Genomic DNA, 20484 nt, shown 5'->3' with positions numbered 1-20484 from the left:
TTAGCTTAGACTGAATATTTCCATTTTTAAAATTAAATGCATTAATCAAGGCTTTAAATAACTTTATAGTGCAGAGTGATGGTCATGAAATGTTGTTTACATGCAGAAGCAAACTTGGAATTGTATGAACACTGAGCAATAATAAAAAAAATCATGCTGCTCTCTAAATGATTTGATGATTTGTGAAAGTCAAGAGACAGTAATGGATGATTATGTTACATAACAGTCATCCTTACCATGGGATATATAGACTTGTAAAACAAGAAAAGAACACAAAAAGAGAGAACACTTGAATTTTGATATGTCAATTATCAGTTGCTGGCAAATGGTTTGTTTATTAGAAGTTAATCAATCCCCCACTGTGTTAAATGTGTCAATGTGAATCCAGTTCTTTTTTTAATTGACCAGGAGCAAAATAAAATAGCTTTTTTTGATAAAACCAGGCAATTTGGATTACTTAAGTTTCTTCATAGTTCAAGAAATACTCAAAGTACTATTTTTTAGCATGGCTTTCCACATTTATTCCAGTGACTAAAGCTGCTAGCCATGACCATATAATTCCATATTACCTCAGTTATAGGTCCCAACTACTTGTAGCTATTTCTGGTGCAATAAAGGTGTAAACAATGAAAAAAAATTCAACTCCATAATAGTTTAAGGTGGTGATTAAATGGATGGCTATTGTTGCTAAATCTGTATTTTACATTGACTTATTTTTATTGGAGGGGCAGGAAGCACAGGTTTAAAACTTCAGACATGCAGACTGAGAAAACAAAATCAATTTAGGAACTTGTCCTTATAAATTGATGAAATAATCCATAGCAGTGTGTACCTCCTACATAAACAGGAGTGTTTTATTTTTATTCCAGCAAAATAAACCTTAAGTAATAAAAGTAAATTTTATTTTTACTTAGTACTTTCTTAGCTTTTTATGTGTGACTGTAATTACCCAGCCAAATAGTATACCTGCATAGTATGACCAGATGTCTTTTAGAATACTTAAATGAAGAAAAATTATATTTTTCCTTCTTTTGCATAACCTGCCAAGTAAGAGACCCTGGCATTTCCTACTCTAATATGTTTGTAAAATGACTGTGGCTTCTCACTATTATCCATGTGTGAGAGGGAATCCGAAGCTCATTCAGATGTGTGAGGTGCCCAAGATCAGATGGTGCATGTTGGAGAAGTTGTTGACCTGACTGATAACCAGGCTTTTGCAGAGTGTCACTGAATCTGGGCATTGTTTATCATGACAAAAGCAGCTCTGTTTGGCTTTAGCTGATTAAAATTCATGAATCAGGGTTACTTCAAGCTGAAGCTCAACAAAGGCAAAATCTTATCCAAGAAACTCTTGATGTTGTAACCACACTTCATGTTATGTTGTTGAAATTCAGCTATTGTCTGCCAATATCAAATGATGCCAGTTTTATCTGTGCTGACCAAATGGCTATTTCTTGCATTTGGAACTAATGTGGTGGTTTGTGTTGTGATGAAAAACATAGGAAAAGAGAAAAACCTCCTATGACCTAATTGTTGAGTTCCTCAGTTTTATATATTTCTGAATTTATTCATGAGTGCAGTCACAAAAGTCCTTCAAGACCCAACAGAAAAATGTAGCTCTACACTGTCAAGTTCAAGAATACTTAATTGGACAGGGAAAAGGAAGAAATGATAACACCATAAATAATGCATGGTACAGTTCTAAAAAACATTGAAATTTTGTCAGGAGAGGACTTTCTGTTTGGAAAGTGTATATGTGAGCAAATAAACCCTGGGCTTTGGGGATGATACTATTACAGAATTTATTTGCCCTCTTTTCCTACTGCCTCTTCTAAATTCGGTGTTGCGTTTGTACAGATGCATTTCAGATACTCTGAAACCACCTGAATCAAAAGCATTCAGGTAAAAGAATGAGGTTTTAAGATTGGTTGGTTTATTCCAGTGAAGAGTCTCTTTCAATTACAATGTGATTCTGGCTCATACGGACCTTTCTCTCATCTGCTTTTTATGTGCTACAGGACCCAGACAATTTAAAACGCAAATGAAGTGTTGCATTTTTCCCTTCACAGGAAACTAGGGGTTAAAGGCAAATGTCAGCATTTGCCTTGAGTAGTTCTGAGTTAGTAAAATAGGTTGTCAGCTATAAATAGATAACATATGTTTGTAGTCTAATGCCTGTATTTTTTCTTAACCGAAAAATTGTATGACTTGTTCAATTCATTTGTATCTCATCCTACATTCAGATGGTTAAGCACCCTGCCTACTCATATTATGCTGATTAGATGTTCTAGATATCTAATGGGACATTTAAGTAAGTTTGATAGAAAATCAAGTTTTTACTCTGTCAGGGTCATGCCATGAGAAATCAACCCCATGACATTTGTAAGGTTTTAATAATTCCCAGTCTTATTCTTTTCAAGGGCTCTGTTGCAATGGATGCAGATAATAACACTTTCTAAAAGTGTAAATTGCATTCAATTAGCAGGGGACAGAAGAGTTAAGCTGTTAAGTGAAAAAGCCCAGCTACACAGGAACATTGGAGGAAATAAATAGAAAAGCAAAGAAACAAAATGAAAATCTATAGCAGGTTGAAAGAATATTAATAAAGAATTTATAATATCTTTTGTAGGAATTTTTTGCCTATCTGATTATTAATGTAAAACCAAATGCTGCATGTAAGAGTGCCTAGAGAAAATCAAATACCCTACAAATAGAAGCTGTGTTTCTGCATTTGACACACTTATGTGAATTTTTGGATAGAGTTTACTCTTCAGTATTCCAGGGGCCTAAAATACATGAAATGATTGAAATTCTTATTCTTCTAAGCACTGGTTTTGTAGAACCTCTGGGAATTCTAAATTCTTTCCAACATGCCTCTTCCAGAGCACCAGTGTGTGATGTGGTTTCCCAGCAATCCAACCCAAACTTCAAGCCGGATTCCCCAATGTAAGGTCTGCACTGATGCATGAAATTGGCACTGGGAAAACTCATGCAAGATCTCTGCAATTGCATTTGTGTGTGTTTTGTTTTTATTTTTTAATGTGGGCAAATTCCATGAGTTTTTAGATATAGAAAGATTGATAGTTATTTAATAGTGCCTTTTGAGCCATTCTAGGCATGGCTGGAAGCTTTTGCTCATAGGAGTATGCTGATAACTGACAGGTCATGCAAGCCATCTGCTGATCATTTTTAATTAAAGACAATATTACCCTGAAATTCAGAAGTCACTACATTACTAGCAACCTATAGGCTTGGTGTTCCTGTTCTGCTTTTTTTTATCCTTCCACTTAGCATCATGCTTATTCAGAGCAGATGCCATCCTGTAAAAAAACCCAGGGTGGCTTCATTTTACTGAGGGGAACTCCCTGATACTTAGCAACTTCCTCAATGCTTCTACTTTCTATAACCTTGCATTGCAGACTTCATGGACTTTCAGTTTAGGTGCCTTAAGCTTTTAAATTCAGCCATAATGGCTCAGTCAGCATTAGCAAAATGTGCTCAGGTTGCATCTAAATCTTGGGCTCCAAGGGTGTCTAAGTGAAAATCTACCAGCAGAACTGTCCTGGCATAATGATCCTCACATAACACCACTGTGGATGTCCTGTGGGGGTAACAGTGTACTTATTTTTCTTTCATTCATGTCAGTTTACAATTAGTAGCTTTGTAGTTGCAGTATCCAGACAGGTTTCAATGAAAGGGTGTTCCTTTCACAGCCTTTTATATATATAAATTTAAGTGGAAGTTCCTTTAATTTTTTTTTCAATAGTTTCTAGCTGTCTTTGATGTCTGCATTTAGGACTCTAGTTAGTTCTTGGATTAAGAAAACATCTCCTTAGAAATTTATCTCATTTTGGTGCTAACATCACCCAGTGCCTCAAAATGTTAATATTTGAGGCCTTTCCAGGTTCCCTCTGTTTGCAATAGAAACTTAAACTATAATCAGCTGTCAATGCAATCCCATTTTTACATAGAAGACTGATGAGTTCCTCCCTTTTTGGACTAAGTAGACACAGACAATTTAAAACATCAGACTCTCTCCCACCTATTCCCAAGGAGTCTTCTCTCCCTGCTGTATTGTCTGGTTCTCACAGGATTTTCTTGTTTTCCATGGAACTCTATATGTATTCACCTTTCCAAACCAACTGAGACCTTTCCTAGAGTTGAGAGTTGTCCTGGAAAAGATCCTCTACAACATCAGCTTTTAATCTTGTTCATGCTTTCTCATAAGAATTGTTAATATTCAGCTGGCTTTAGTCTTTACTGCAGAAAAGGGCATTTTCCCAGAAGCTTTTGGAAATATCTCTCAGGTTAAGAGCACTGTGGTCCCCTCTTTACCCACCCCTTTCAGGATGAAGTAAAGAGTGGAGAATTAGGAATTTATGGCTTTGTATTGGAAACAGGTAATGTGAAAGCAGAAGGACTAAATTCCGATTAGGCATGCTAGTAGATTTCTGAAATGGTTAGCAGCTGGTATTTAACAATGGGAGAGTGATTATAGTTTCTGGCTCGATTTTTAAACATTACTGATGATTTTGGACATTAGTGCTGTCAAGCAGCTTACACACATTATAAAATCTCCTGATCTTTCATGAGGGAAAGAGTACAAAAGCAACCAAACTGAAGATTCATGCAATCACAAAGTCTCAAAAGAGGGAGTGTACTTTTATAACTAGGATACTTGAACGAAACAGAAACAGGAGGAAATGAAAAATTACAAAGCCCAAGGCTCTCTGGAGTTTCCTGTTTTTCAGTTAAGGGCTTACAAAATCCATGTTAGAAGCTGACACAGTGACTTAATTTCCACAACTTCTAACATTCTTTTTCATGTTCCCTGAACTTGAAAGGTACACAAAACTTAACATTTAAAATTATCAACAAAGAATTCTGTGTCAAAAGATATTCCTTTAATCCATATTTAATGTAATTATGACCATCATGACATTTAGAATTTGATTGAATTGTCGTGTGCTGGAGCTTAAAACTGGAAAGCTGACAAGCACTTTGCATCCTTTGCAACTACTGCATAAAACAAACAAACAAACAAAGTTCAGATTATTTCTATTCATATTCCAAATGCTGCTGCCAGAAATCCTCTTCTGTCACAGGAAAAAATATAAGGGGCCACTCCTGCAATAAATATTTTTTCATGGACTCAGAATTTTTTACTGAGGGATTCTGTTACTGGATTATGACATTAGACAGTTTTATTAAGTTGCTTTTGAGATATTTGAAAATCGTGGCAGGAAAATAATTCAAAATGATTGGATGAAATTCAGTTTCTAAGCTAACAATCATGGGAATCCAGTGATAATGATGTTTGACTTTGCATCTCAGTCTAATAATTTGAATGTTTTATTTGCTAATATTCATATATGTTTAACTAACAACATGATAGCTAAAATCACTTGTGTTCTCGTGTGGCAGGAATGATGCATATCTTCACAGTGCCCTAGATTTCAGAAATTATATCTACTTGTGTTCAGTAATCCAGCTTCATATTTGCTTAGGGTTTTTTTTGTGTTTTGTTTTGTGGTTTTTTTTAGGAATAAAGATAAATATGCATTTTTTTGCTCTTACTTTACAATTGCCTTATGCTTTGATAATATATGAAGGTGTAGTACCCTTGTACCTTATGACCTGGTTGAAGATGATTGATCAGCAGCAGAAGTGCTTAGATGTAAAATAACTTCCTTTTAGCCCATGTCCCTTTAAGGTGACTCTTTACTTCTAGTTATGTGATAAGTTAAACAGCATTTGTCTCCTTTCTAAGATATGTTCTTATCATTTTCTTCTTCTTGAAATGACTCTGAGTAACTGATTCTGCTTTCAGAAGCTATTTCCTATTTGGTTAGAAACAGTAAGAAACAGAACCAAAGTCCTCTGGATTTGGCAGCTGCTGATGTTCAGGGTGACCCAGGGAGTTGTTCTTACCTGTCCCTTTGCTCAGCCCCCCAGTGCACCTCTGCAAGAATGCTGGGGGGCAAAGCTTGCACTGCTCTACTCCTTGTGTTTTCTGCCTTCTCTTTTAATGCTTTCCATCCATCTCCCTGGAGAAGAAATTTTCAGTTTCTTCCTGCCCTGAAAATTTTCATTAAACAGTTTTATTTTAACTGTGTTTTCAAAGTCTGTTAAGGGATAAAGATTTCAAAGTCTTGCTAAAGGGATACGTGCTAAGATCACTTCTCTTTGCACATGGGAGACCAGCCTCTTAAGGTGCCCAGCTCCTACTACTAACCACTCTTCATTGAGAAAGTGAGCAGTCTCTAGAAATACCTGGAAATTAAGGTGTTTCTGAAAAAATACTTTTGATATCTAAGGCACTTCTGCTGCCTCTGATAGGAGACTTTTACATCTGTGAAGAATGGAAATGAGGAAAGCCTGAAGGAGTGTAAGTCCATGAGGGATGTCAGCAGGAGAAATTTCAATCCATGACCAATAAAACCTTATTAAGGAGCAAAGGGAAGGAGGACCCTGGCTAAAAGAGGAGCAGAAACAAAGCTCCTTGGAAGGTGCTGGAAGGCACTGAAGGCAAGGAGGTTTAAAGGGGAGTGGGTGAAGAGAGGCTCAGTCACTGTGAAATGCAAAGGGGTAAGGTGATGGGGAAGGTGGGAGATGGTAGATAAATAGGAGACAACAATGTCAGAGCAATAAAAATTGTGTAAAAATGCAGCAAAATTAATGCAGTTACATGGCCTAATTTAGTTTTGTAGCTGAAGATATGTATTTTTGTAACATCAGTTTTCTGTGATGAGCAATCCTTTTTTTGCCATGGTAACCTTGTGCACTTGCCAAAGGCAGGACAAACAATGCCTACATCACTTCTACTTCCAAAACAATTGAGTATGCAAAAATTTAATATTAAAGATTTTGTGTCGTTGCAAAAAGCTTATTTTATGACTGTCTGAGATATGCAGTATATTGTTAAACCCTGTGGCATTCAAGTGTCAACAGCCAGCCCAAGGGTGGGACTTGACAGTACCTGCAACTGGGACCGTGTTTCTTTGACATTACCTAAGCTTTCTCTGCTTGCTTGACACCCAGGGAAAACATAACAAGACTCTTCTGGCTCTTTCCCAGAAGAATGAGCTTATAAGAATGTACTTAGTAAGTCTTTAATTTCTTTTGTTTATATAGGACCTAGAAAATAATTTTTCCTCCTCTCTGGAAACTCAAGGCATTCATGGTCTGAATTTTATTTATAAAACTAAATATACAGGGGTGAATGTCAGAGCAATCTGAACAGAACCTGATGCTGGTTATCTTTTTTCAAGCAGATATCCAAGCCATCTAAACTAATTTTAATGTCTTTCCACCTGTTCCCTTATCTCATGCTGTGAAAATATCACTCCTATCATTGGGAAATACTCTTAGCTGAAACCAGGGAAGGTGGAACTCTGCAGAGTTCAAATAGCAACAGAGGAGCTCTAGGTGTGGTGTGTTTGGTTGCTGTGGTCACTATTGAAAGCAGATGTGGTTCCTGTCCTTTCCTGTCTGCTGCTCCTGCAATTGCAGGGATGGGAGGGAGCACCCAAGTGAGACAGGGGTTTGCTTTTTCTGGACAAGAGCTGCTTTTCCTCGGTAGCAATGCTGACAGAAATGGATGTCAAAGGACAGGCTCAGTGAGTTGAACCTGACAAGCTCTGGCAGCGTTTTGCACTGGCAGGGAGTCAGGAATCTCCCACAGGAAGACACAGGTTCAATTTCTAAATATTATTCAAAAGTCCCCAGTAGAGTATTTGTGAATAACATGGCTCTGGTTTTCTCCAGGGCATTCCTATTCCAGCCATGCAATTCAAAACACATTTTGAAAGAGCAAGAAAGAGGAGAAATACATGAAAGCAGTTTAGAATCAATGTCTGACCATTTTTTTCTGTGTTTAAATTTCTTTTAGTAAATTTCTATATACAAATCCAATAAGAAAGTTTTCTATTTTCAGTTCTGAAGTTCAAGTAAAACTTCACTGTTTTTATATCTTTTTCAATCTGTCGCTGGGAATTCAAAACAGAATTAAATAAAAAAGCACCAAACAAGCAATCTACACGTCGAGGGAACTGAAAAGCAGGAGCACAGTGTAGCAAGTTCAGACATTAAAAAGCAAGACAGAATATAATATGCTCTGTGCAATGCAGCTGTGGCTTAATGCTGATTTGCACATTAGGACTAGATTAGCATCACTCAGATGTGACCTGCATATTGAGTAACTATCACAAGTATGGTACTATTGATGAAAAATGAAACTGCATGGTACACTTCAGATCTAATATACCACCCTTTCGTGTTTTTAGATTCTACAGAAGTGTAAAGGAAGAGCTATTACTTCTAAATTTTTATGAAATGCATGTAATTTAGTTTCCTATAAAAGTTCAGTTGGATGCTCAGTATGTTTATAAAACAGAATATGATATTACCATAAAAATGATTGTTTTTTAGCCACTCAAAGGCAAGAAATATTCAAAGAAATGACCATATAAATGTTGATTATTTCTATTCTGAAGACAGTCAAATTGATTTAAGGTGTTGTGGCAAACTTATCACAGGTTTTGTGGCTATAATGTCTCCAAGACTCTGAACACTTCAAACTTCAAAAAGACCTTTGTATTGCTAGATGTTTGATTCACTTTGAAATAAAATGCACTTTGCATTTGGCAGGATTTTGTGCAGGATGGCTCCATAAGTAGTTTTGTGTTAGTTCAGTGGCAGGCTTTAGGATAATTTTCTTCTGCGGCATTTTCCCAACATTTAACAACATTCCTCTTTGGAAAAATTAAAACGATGAGCACCCTCACTGGAAAAACAGGAAATAAAGGCACATCTGGTGGGTTGGTGTTTATATCTTTGATAAAAGTGCAGTGTGCTGGCTGCAGATCTTTCTTTCCAGGAAAGCTTCCCTCCAGTGCTACCTAGAAGTGATCTGGCACCACTTCTGGATTTTGGCATATCTTACTTGCACAAGCCACCTGTACTGTGTGTGCTGAAGGTGTCAGTGCCATAGCAGGGGTTTGGGGCAGGCTGGAGGAGTCACACAGTGAGAAGGAGGGCTTGTCTGGGAATTGGGAAGGGTGGCACAGGTAGGTGTTGGGGTGGCTCCCCTTGGGCTGCCCCCGCTGCCTTCACAGGGGCTCGGATGTGCCTTCTGCAGCTGGGATGGACAATTTTTCAGCCCATGCAAATGTAAAGCAGTCATTTGGGCCTCTCTGGACATGCAGTGGGAGAAGCTCACCGTGTTCTTATGTCAGATACCATAGTGTTGCTCTTTTCTTTATCTGCCGGGCTGGAAGGAATTTTCACTTTCCAATGATTCCTGACAGATCTCATAGCAAAACCAGATCTGTATCTAAATATTCATGTAACTTTGAATGACTTAACAGGCACATAACAGCTTCAGGATTTTTGGGATTTTTGAATTCGGAACATCTCTATACGGAACAGTAGATCAGGTAGGGAATCATGATCTGCTATAAGTCATGTAGAAGGAAACTCAGATTTTCTGAGTGGAAATGTCTGACATCTGGTTACTCTGTTGTATATTGCTAAGGTAGCTCTACTAAGGGCTTTCTAAAACACACTTTGTAGCAGATAAGGAACATTTCTGGCATTGTACAGATTTCTCATATATTATGCTAGGAGCTTGGAATAAAAAACTTGGCTGTTGATTTAATTACTTTTACGTTTACATAAGGCTTAGCTTGTGCATAGGAGAACAGCATCTTACAATTACACAAATAAGGCTATTAATGATAGCAAAATATAGGTATTGGAATTTTTTTTAGTATTGTCATAATTAATTCTGTTTCAAGCATGCAGATTTATCATGTTGACAATGCTACTGAACAATTCCATTAGAGACTATACATGTATAATGCCATGTTTTCTGCAGTGCAAAATAATCTTTAAAGGTATTTTTAAGAGACTACATAGTTGGGACAACATACCAGTAAATGCTTTCATTTTTAATCATACTACTTTTGTATCTCAGACTGTCACCAAAGGTCATCCATTGTTCTCCTTACTTTTTTCACTTGTGTTTTGAATAGGTTACCACTAACATCTGAAGTTACTTCTCAATCCACTGCTGCTGCAGAGCTTTATTTGCAGAGCCACAGGAAGCCACCAAACTACCCTTAGCTTTAACTTCACTGCCTCTCATCCAGGGTGGAGACTGCAGCACATTTAGTGATCCAGCTTATAATGGATGAACATGACAGGAATCAGTGCGTATTTGACAGTTTTGTTATATCCTACTACATGAGTATGAATTGTTGGTAAAACCCACTTTTACTCTGTGGCCGTGCTGCACCTGCAGTCTCATGAGTCATGTTGCAGCACTGAAGCTCTTGTTAGCATAAACAGCAGGTATAACTCTTGATGCACCCAGGAAACAGTTCTGTTGAGCAATGAATTGCCAAGCAAATATAATACCTCTGCAGTGCATAAATGCACCATAACAATAATTTTGCCTTTAAAATAGATTTTAAGGAATTTTTACTTCAATGACTACACAAGTGGAATTATTGGTAGAGGAATTGGTGCCATTCTAGGAGTTATTTTAGTTCTCTCTCCTAATTGGTTGTAATCAATTAAACACATTAATACAAAAAATTCTACAGAGGTCAGGAAAGGACATTATCAGATTTTTCAGGCATTGTTTCCAGTATCTCCAAACTTTTATATAGAATTTATGTACAATTCTGTCCTGGTAAATGTTCTTAATCATGCAAGTCTTATGAAAAAGCTTTTACATAAATGATGGCTTTAAAATATCTTTATTGTTAAAAAACCCCATAACCTCCTTATATTTCATGAGGTGTCCTCTGCCATGCCTGTATGCTGATGGCTGATTATACTGGCCCTTTCTCTGGAGCAGGGGAAGGCTGACTGGGATTTCTTTTGTGCAGGGGGATTCCTCAAGTCAGAGGGTGTAAATCAACCCACTAAAATGCAAAATCAAAGCAATTGATGAAGTGTGTAAAAAGAAAGAAAATTTCAGGTTATTTCCTGCCACTGTAAGGAATACAATCCTCATACTGAAACACACCTGAATGAGAGCGCTTATGGAATATTTCCTTACCAAGAAATGAGATCCATTCATGCCCAGTTTTTCTACAACCTCGGCAGATTCAGGCATTCCAAACTGAGATGAGAAAAAAGACAAGATTATTACTATAGTATGTAACTTGACATTTGTAAACAAACTAATTATTTCCATGCTGAAATACTTAAGGTTGTGGAACTACTTGACAAGGATAATTAGGAAGAGAATATTGAGTAACTCTAATGCTTAGGCAGTGACTTTGATGTAAGAGAAGACATGGTATTACCTCTTTCTTAGGAAGAAAGATAACAGGGGATAAAGGGCTAATGAAATTGTGAATGGAGTAGAAGAAGAAATTATGAAGAAGTAGTAGTAGAAGAAGAAATTATGAAGCAGCAAATATAATGTAAATGGAGCAAAGAGCCCAACAGAAATACTGTGGATTGCTATGGGATAAGAAGCCAGAATTAGATGCAGGTTAAAAGGTATCCTGAGGCAAAAGTTCATCAGTAGCCATGTCATCATCCCACATGCCTGTTTACCAATCTCTGTTTGCTCTGGTGGCTACTCAGCTTCAGCACCAGATATCTGGGCTGTGTCTTGCACTTACCATGATGATGGGTATTGCTGGAAAGAATTCAGGTTCAGAAACAGTATTTTATTTCTGTAATATGATTGTGGTAATTGTGGTGGGGTTTTTATTTTTTTTTTTTTTTTTTTTACTAGAGTTAATGTTAGTTATAAATTAAAGTGAAACCAGAATGTCCAGAAATACTGCATCTAGAAATAAACTAACTACTGAATAGTATTTTGGAAAAAAAATGGACACATCAGATTTTTTATTAAAAAGTCAAAAAGAATGGATCAGGTGACTGAAAATATCCCAAAAATCTCAAGGTGTTTTAGATGGCTTAATGTGGCTTTTAGAAGACATTACTATTACTATTATACATAGAAAGTGGCAAAAAATTTAGAAATATTTTCTTTAAGAATGTACTACTCTCAAAATGGATTTTAGTATTTGTAATGCTTAGATGTAAACGTTTGTACCAGTAGTGACCAAATCAGATGCTAACAGAGAAATATTAATGCAATAAGTTCTTCTCATAGACATAGCTCTGTGGCTTTCCTAAGATAATTCTGTATTTCCAGACTACTTAAAGCTGATTATGCTGAAATATTCAATGTGTATTTTATCTACTTTTTGATATGCAAATGTCCTGTTCATATAGTCATATTTTTTGGCCTGTTAGCTGATATGCCTGGGGATTTTTTTCCTACTATGGCTGTGAGAGTCCTGCTTATTTGCAGTACAGAATAGATCACAATTCAAAGGAGAGGCTCACTGTGGTTGTTGGACCAGTGGTTGTGGATTGTGTTAATTTGCCATCAGTTGCACTGGTGTTGGTGGAGAGACAAAGAATCAAGGCTGTGCACTCTACTTCTCTTGGCTTTTGCCCATTTATTTCTAGTTTCTACTTCTATCTCCAGTTACTGGCTTGATGAGATGCCTTTGAGCTTTAATCATGCTATTAATCAAGCTTTCATGTAAGGGGAAATTTGTTCTTTTAACATGGGTAAATGCACAGGCAAGTGGGTGTCTTGCTGCTGGTGGTTAGTGATGACCGTGGAACCTTTAGTTTTCTTGAGATTGCATTAACTTTTCTTACAAGTATGTTAAGATCGGTACTAGGAGAGGGACCAGACTATGTGGCAAATGGAGGCCAAGTAGATAAACTCTGAGCACAACATGGAATATTTCAGTGTTGGTGCAATTATAGCATAGATGCAAGATGACAGTGAGGCACATCCACATGGCTAACAGGTCTCCGTTACTATCTTCACTTATTTATGAGAGAAAATGCAAAATCTGTGTGGTTAATTATTTTTTAGTAGTTAAGGTGTTGATTTTATAAAAAATGCCTTTTGTGAGGCTGGAAACACTTTACAGAATGGCCAGTTAAGATTTTTTTGTATTTATGACACAGAAAAATCTGTATCATTAAGACATTTAAATTTAAGAAAATAGTAAAATTGCATGGTACATATGTACATACCCATTTTGCATATATATTGTGGCATTAATATGAATATACCTCTTCTACAATACCCAGCCTCAGTCACAGAATATGAAAGCTGATATTATTTTCCTGAAGATCAATATATTGTTTTCTGTTCAGTGCTCACTGCTTATCTACCTTGTGTGCCTGTATTGCACAGTACTCAAAACCTTCTCTGAACCCAGAATGATTTTTTAAAAATCTGAACTGTTCTACAGCACTCTGTATCATCCAAGTACTTCAGAAACACTAATAGCTGCTTTTTCTGAGACTACTCTCTGACATGAAAACTTCATTTGTAAGGGTAGTTGAAGTGCATGAGAAATAAAATTCACAAAGCATCCAGTGAATTTTGATACCTAACTACAACTGTTTAGATCTAAGAGATGTAAATGTATATCTGCATAGTAAATATTTTGCCATTTTTACCTTCTGAGCAGAGCTGCCACTGTGGTAGTAGCTCTTGCCTTCCACTGCTGCAAGTCAAACACTTGGGAAATGTAATGTTTTTTTCTGGGTGACTTGTGTTTCATCAGGTAAAAGTGTTGTGCTGGGGCAGAAACAGGGTCTGGTATTTCAAGGCAGAATTTAATCAACAGTACTATGTATTTATTCTCTGGTTTTCAGGCAGTCCTGAAAGATGCCATTGTGAATCTTACAATTTCTGTAATGTCATAGAATAATGCAGAAACCTGCTGGTTTCAGTGCATTGGCTGGTTTTGTGGATGGAAAAGGTAGCATAGCATGTGAAGAAGCAGTTAAAGGCTATCATGATGTATATGTGGAAATGGAAAATTCAGGCTATGGAGGTAATCCTAGTTTTGGCACATTCTGGTGCTTGTTTCTGTATCCTTAATGCCTTTTCTTTAGGGTTCATGCACATGTATGGTCAGTGTTGGGGTGGGCAGTTCCAGCACAGTCTCCAGCATGTGATCTGACTGTGGAAATGATGGAGTAGCTGGTGCTGAGGCTCTCTGGAGTGCTGGCAGTGGGAGCTGACAGCTCTGTCCACAGTGGCCACAGGCAAATGGCTGGGCCAGTCTTTGATACACGGAATGGCCAAGCACTTAATGTGGTTATACTGTAGTAACTGGTTTACTTAGCTGCTTTAATCAGCGTTGTGAGTGTAAGCACAGGCATTAACAGCTTTTATAACGTTGGAAGACTCACTGTTAACAACTATGAAGCCAGTAGTTATGGTGTACCTGAAATTTCCCTGGAAGCCTTTGAGTTGTTGAACAATTGTTATTAATTTTCTGTCTTGTATTCTGCATAGAATTGCAGGGTACTTTAAAACCATTCTAACTTCTATAAATTAGTCTGATTTCCTTTAAGCTGAAAGGCTTTGAGTTAATTAATCCTCTGAGTAGCTGTTGACAGTACTAAGTTCCCAGCTCAGCTGATCCATTTCCTTTATGGCATGAATTAATTCCATGGAAGAGGTTAGCTTTGTCAGTGTGGGAACAGTGGTCCACCTGTGCTAGATCTCCACTGTGAAACTGTTTGTGGTTTCGTTGTCTTTTTTATTTTTTAAAATTGTACATGAATAAGCATATGTGTTTATATACAGGCAAAATGAAAAAAAGAAATTAGAAGATGACCATTTTAAACTGTAGCCTTCTTTTTATGTGGCTACAAATGGAACTCCTGTGGGAAGACTTTATAGCATTATTATTTTCCTTGACAAAGGCTGTATATTCCTTCAGTTGAAAAGGATGAGAAACCTTAATGACCATTAATTCTCACTGTTGGTGTAAGAAAGGTACTGGAAAAGACTGGTGCTCTTACAATTAGAATAAGGATAAACACAAGAAAAAAACCCCTATATACAAAATTATATAGAGTAACTTGCATAAAAACAAACAAAAGTGGTATAAAATGAGATTTTATAACCAATTGCAGGAATGGACTTTAGAAGTTGCAAGTAGAACTCTAAAACCTGAGTCATAGTATTCAGGAAGTTATAAGGAAAAATGTGATAAAAAGGCTGTATCATGGAGGATATATTTTGTATATCTAGAGGATATTAGTAAGATAGTGAAAGATGTCTGAAAATGAGCTTGGAATACTTTGTGCAATTCAAGTTATTTTAGATACACTAGAAAGGACCTTGTAGAACAAAGAAATATAAAAGCCAATGAAGGAATGAATCAACCCCCCCCCACCCCAAAAACTAAAGTACATTAAACTTAAACATCATCTAGCAACTACTGTGTGTATATATGCATTGAGAAGAAAAGATGAACAGAAGATGAACAATTCTTATTGTCAGGCTGTAAATTTTAAAGCTATATTCAAATGTAAAACTAGACATATTTTATCTGAAAATATTACTTCTTCCCAGCAGGAAATAAATTTGGGCATGAAATACCTTTTCTCTTATAAGAAATATTCCTGTGAAGAAACATTTTTCGTATGGTTTGTGATACTGGAGATCTTAGCCTCTACCATGAATTAGATTTCTATGGAAAACAGGAGAGTACCAAAAACCTCAAGTTATACTACTAGGTGGTGACTAAACTATGTTTAGCACATTAAAATATTTGTGCTAGATGTAGGTTAAGATATGAGGTTTTCAAGGATACATGCAGTAAGTGTTTCTGCTAGCTGAATATAGACTGAACTCCCTGAAGTCTTACATACAGATTCAGTACCTGTCTTAAGAGAGCTGCAACTTGAAAAGCTGTCCAGTTCTTAAACTCCTCCTGAGATGGTAGTTTTGTGGTCATGCTTCTATCCAGGGAGAAAGACTTGATCTGCATGAATAATACTGAACTTTTGCTTTACTGTTTTTTACTGATGTAGAAATCTGAGGAGGAAGTCCTTTTGCAACTTTTTTCCTGTTTGCTCACTTAAAGTGAACGCCTGTAAAGGGTGGTTTAGGAAGTACCAGTGTTGTTGTGTGAGTGACTCCAGTACAAGGAAATTGGTTGTTATATCAACATATTCACATACCTGTCATTACTGAAAAAGCTGAAGTGTCATCTGTTGTCCTTACGATTTTCCTGCATGTATTTTTACTGTTAGAGTGACTGACAGGTCAGTTGTTGCTGTTTTGCTGTTTTCTGACTTGGCAGAACACTGAATCTAGCAAAATTCAACTCCCAGATTTTTCAGAAATAAGATCGAAGCTCTTGCATCTTAAATTTGGCCTACTCAGAAAAACCCTTTGAGGTGCTTGGCTGGCATATTATGAAAACATTATGTTGAATTTCATAGTGCTTTGTAGTATTCAATGTTTCATAATTTTGGCTGTGAGTTTTTCCAAGGGGGGCACCATCTTCCTGGATGACAGAGGCAGCAATACTCTTTCCACTATATGCAGAAGAAGAAGAGGGAGGTGCATGTATTCCTTAAGAAATGTTGCTTGCCTAGTTTGAGTGATTTTGTCAGTTGTAGAGTCTTCATGTATTGTGAAGGTGGGAAGTAGCTGGGTAGGAGAGGTGTGTTATAGGTTTAATGGCTACTTAGATGGAACAACAAAATAACAGATAGCATTAGCAACATGAATAATAAGTGCAGATATTTATGTGGTACATGCTGTTTGCTTACCGAGTAGGTGTAAGCAGTCCTAGTTCAGAACACCTCAAAGGCAAATTAAAAATAGCCCTTTAAGAATTTTGCAGTTCAGTGCATGCTGCCAGTTGTACCTGCTCCTTCTCCTCCCATCAGGCCAGGAGCATTTTCTGAATTTTCTGAGGAACTGCTCCTGGCTGCCAGCTGCTCCCTGCTGTCACCTTCCTGCACTGCCTGCTGGGCTGCTGGGTGAGCTGCAGCTCTGCCCTGCCAGCTGCCCCACCTTGCTGTGCCCAGCCATCCTCCTCCCCCTCCTGCCTGCTTTCACTCTGCTCTCCCTCAACACTAAATTGTGGCTAGCTCTTCTGTGTTGACATTGCCTTAATTGGTGTTCGAGACTCTTAGGACAGTACTATTAAAAAGGCCAGTGTTTATTCAGTCTCCCTCTCTCCACTGAATGAGGAAGATCTGTTTGGGAAGATTATGCTGAGTTTTGTGCTCCCAAAGGGGCTGTAGCATAGGTGGTTCAACCAAAGGGACTGTAAGACTTGTAAGAAATATTTTTCCGTTTGTGTTTTAGTAAGATTAAACATAATGACAAGAGGGAAAAAAAAGAAAGACGGCCAGGGACATGGGGAGGCTCATCTGGGATCCTGAATCTTCTCTCTTGATGCTGATGTTGCCCTTGGCTCGATGGATGCTGTAGTTTTCTGTCCTTACGTGTGTGTGACAGAAATTGAGAGTATTGTCATGCACTTCCACTTGCTTTCCATTACCCGAAAGGGGATTATTTCAAGAATTGTTGGCTGGAGAACCCTAAATTAGATTACTGATTCTACTTGGTACCCTCACACTTCTAGTTCCTCTGTGTAATGTATCACCTTCCATGGTGTGATAAACCCAAATAAATAATGTGAACACATTGTTGGCTGCGAGAGCTGTATTGGGGGGAGTTCTTGAGCAGAATACTGAGGCTTCCAGAGTTCCCCAGGTAAAAACAGGCCACAGAAGTGGTTTCTTTCCAACTTTCAGGAGCTTACATAAAATTTTGAAGCCAATTGTAGATACTTAAATGTGAAACAGCACTAGCCTAGGGCAGGTCAGGCTCGCTTGCTGCTTGAAAATTCTCTGGAGCCTCCTGATCTCCTATGAACCCTAGCAGGCTTAAAAATTTATTTGGGTACATGTGCAGAGAATAATCTGCTACTTTAAAGCTTTGTGTCTTACTGGAGACTAACACTTTTATCTGTACTGTTTACAGTTTCACTCCTCCAAATTTCCTTTTTTTTTTTTTTTTTGAGCCCTAATGAAAAAGGACATCTAGTACTTGAAAACTACCAAATTTTAGAGGAATCTAAATATATGCATTTTATACACCAGGTATTTTGTCCTCTAAAGAGATATTCATTCCCATACAGAACCTATATATCAACCATGGTTAACACATCTTTACACTATATATATTGTCAAAAGTTAATTTCCTAGCATTTGAAATGTGCAAGCAACATAAAGAACAAGTTATTGCGGGCTACAGCTCCTTGGCTTTTTTAAAATTAAGTTCTCAATTTGTGATTTCATGGAGAGAGTTAAAAAGCAGTATAAAAACTGTTTCCTAGATCATACCACTGGCATTTCTTACTAAATACCCTCTACATGTTCATGAACATAAGCACTAAATGTGTTAAATGTATCTCAAAACTTTCAAAGTCAAGTTCGGCTTTGCAAAACCCCGTAACAGCTGCAAGCAACTTGTTTTACTGGATGTAACATTGGAATATTGCCCCAGGAATATATACTTGAGCAAAATAGGTCAATGAAATATTACTATACAGGAAATATGAAACGTTGTCCCTGTTTGTTTTTTCCCATTTTATACAAAAATAATGAAAGTAACATGACTTACCACATACTTGTTTTTTTTTCTCCCAGGCACTCATGTTGGAGTTGATTCCAAGTAAGTTAAAGGATCAGTTTCTCATGTCTGCTCTTCCTCCTTAAACTGTCCCATATGTATTTTGTTGTTGTTAGTGTGATTGACAGGCTTGGCATTCATGGTGGGTGGGAGAAAAACATTCTTAAAGTAAAAAGCTGGAATATACTCATAGTCTAAATAAGTCTATAAAGAACATTGGAAAATGAAGTCTTGCTTACAGCTGTCTCAAAGTTTGATAAAAGTCTTGCTAATTGGTTTTGTCTTTTTTATTTTTTTTCATTTAACAGGAAATAAAAATAGCAGCACAAGTAACAGAAATCAGAGTCTGAAAGGGACCTGGAAAGATCTTGGCAGGGCTTCAGCAGAGAGGCAGGATCAAACATAACCAGAGGAAATTGGGTCAGTCTTGGAAATCAGTTCAGTAACCCATTTTTTTAACTGAGGTTTTGGGGATGCATCAGATTCCCCCCGTCCTTAAGTGGAACAGCAGGCAGATGATCTAGAATAAATTCTGTGCTCTACTGCTGGAGGGAGTGAAAGGAAATGTCTGTTTGTAAGGATAATTGCTGCCTAAGCACCAGATGGGCTTGACTAGGACATCCTGCTGTTTCTGAAGGAACAAACCCAGTTTCAAGAGCATTTGTTCATAAGTAGTGGTTTGGGAAACTCTTGTTAAGCCTTTTCCCTTTCAGCACACTCTTCATTTTGGCTGTATCTTACAGAAAAATGATGTGTCTAAACTGGTCCCAGTATACTGTTTATCCCATGGAAACCACTTCTGGTTCAGTAATATCCTGAATGTGCTTGTTATGCACACCCCATGTTATTAACAAAATCCTAAATACAGTTAAGAGCAGGACAAACTCCGGTGGAACTCTACTTGAAATACTCTGAATTTGGAAGTGATTCAAAGGATATGTTCTCAATGAGAGTCAGATAACCTCTTACAACAAACTGTGCTTTAATCATGTTTCTCTAGTTTGTATGTGATAATTTTTAAGTGAGACCTTATTAAAAGCATCAGTGATAATATGGGCTTTGTGCCCCTTAACTAGGTAGCTGTCACAATGAGGAAGGAAATGAGACTTTGACAGAGTTTTTTACTGGAAAGTCAGTTTTTAAAGCAGAAACAATTTATAGGTATATTGAGGCCCAACATTTGCATTGTATATTTGTGACAATTGAAGTTAGGCTGATTGTTCTCTAGTTAGCTTTCTTTCTTTCCCCATGACATTCAAGGGGAGATATTTGCCTTATAGATATACAAGGTATGAAAATACAGTTCCAGAGTCTCGAGTTTCCTTTGTGACTGAAGCAGATTGCTTTTTATGATTTTGATAAGTCAGTTAAGGAGTTTTTCAAAGGCCAAAGAGAGCTATACCTGCCTAAGAACTTCATGGATCTTTGCCATTCTCCTTATTTTGTGTCACAGTATTTTCCTCCACACTTGTTTGTGTGAGAGCATTCAGTGCTATAGCAGGGAGAATCACAGGATATAATATATCCATGCTTGTCCAAAAGTTATGAAAATCCTCATTTTATGAGATGGACACATGGGTTTTTCCATGTCTGTTGTTATAGTTTTGGTGAATGGCGTTTCTTGGGATCACAGAAAACTGAGAGCCAAAGAAGACTCTAATGGAAAACATATTAAAACAAAACTCAGACCCCTGAAAACTTGCTGAGAATGGTTAGTACCATTGCCACCCAAGGCACTGATTTGAGTGTACACTATCACCTTTAAATCACTTCCACTATATACAGTTTGCTGCATAAATATGCCCTTTTTCTTTATTTCACTCATTCTTCAATCAATTTCTGGGGCATGTAGTTTCAACTGAATTTTAATTATTGACAAATGCTGGGGGATTTTGTTTGCATGTTTTGTCACAGGGACTGGATACATGACATAAACACCTTTGTCTCAAGGACAATTGCTCTTT

At 37.3% G+C, this 20484-nt stretch overlaps 1 protein-coding gene across 1 annotated transcript in view; it reads right to left on the bottom strand.

Annotated features, from left to right (window-relative positions):
- The window catches only part of BLNK (B cell linker), a 90085-nt gene extending 74231 nt beyond the window's left edge, over nt 1-15854 (bottom strand). The window contains exons 1-2 of the mRNA XM_062496298.1: nt 15747-15854; nt 11069-11131 (exon numbers count right to left, since the gene is read on the bottom strand). Of these exons, the coding sequence (XP_062352282.1) occupies nt 11069-11131; nt 15747-15854 (171 nt within the window). The remainder of the gene's footprint in view (nt 1-11068; nt 11132-15746) is intronic.
- Between the last annotated feature and the right edge of the window lie 4630 nt (nt 15855-20484).

Source organism: Cinclus cinclus, chromosome 7 (genome assembly GCF_963662255.1).
Source record: "Cinclus cinclus chromosome 7, bCinCin1.1, whole genome shotgun sequence".
NCBI lineage: Eukaryota > Metazoa > Chordata > Aves > Passeriformes > Cinclidae > Cinclus > Cinclus cinclus.
Note: the sequence above shows the minus strand (reverse complement) of the source record. Positions and strands in the feature narration are given on the sequence as shown.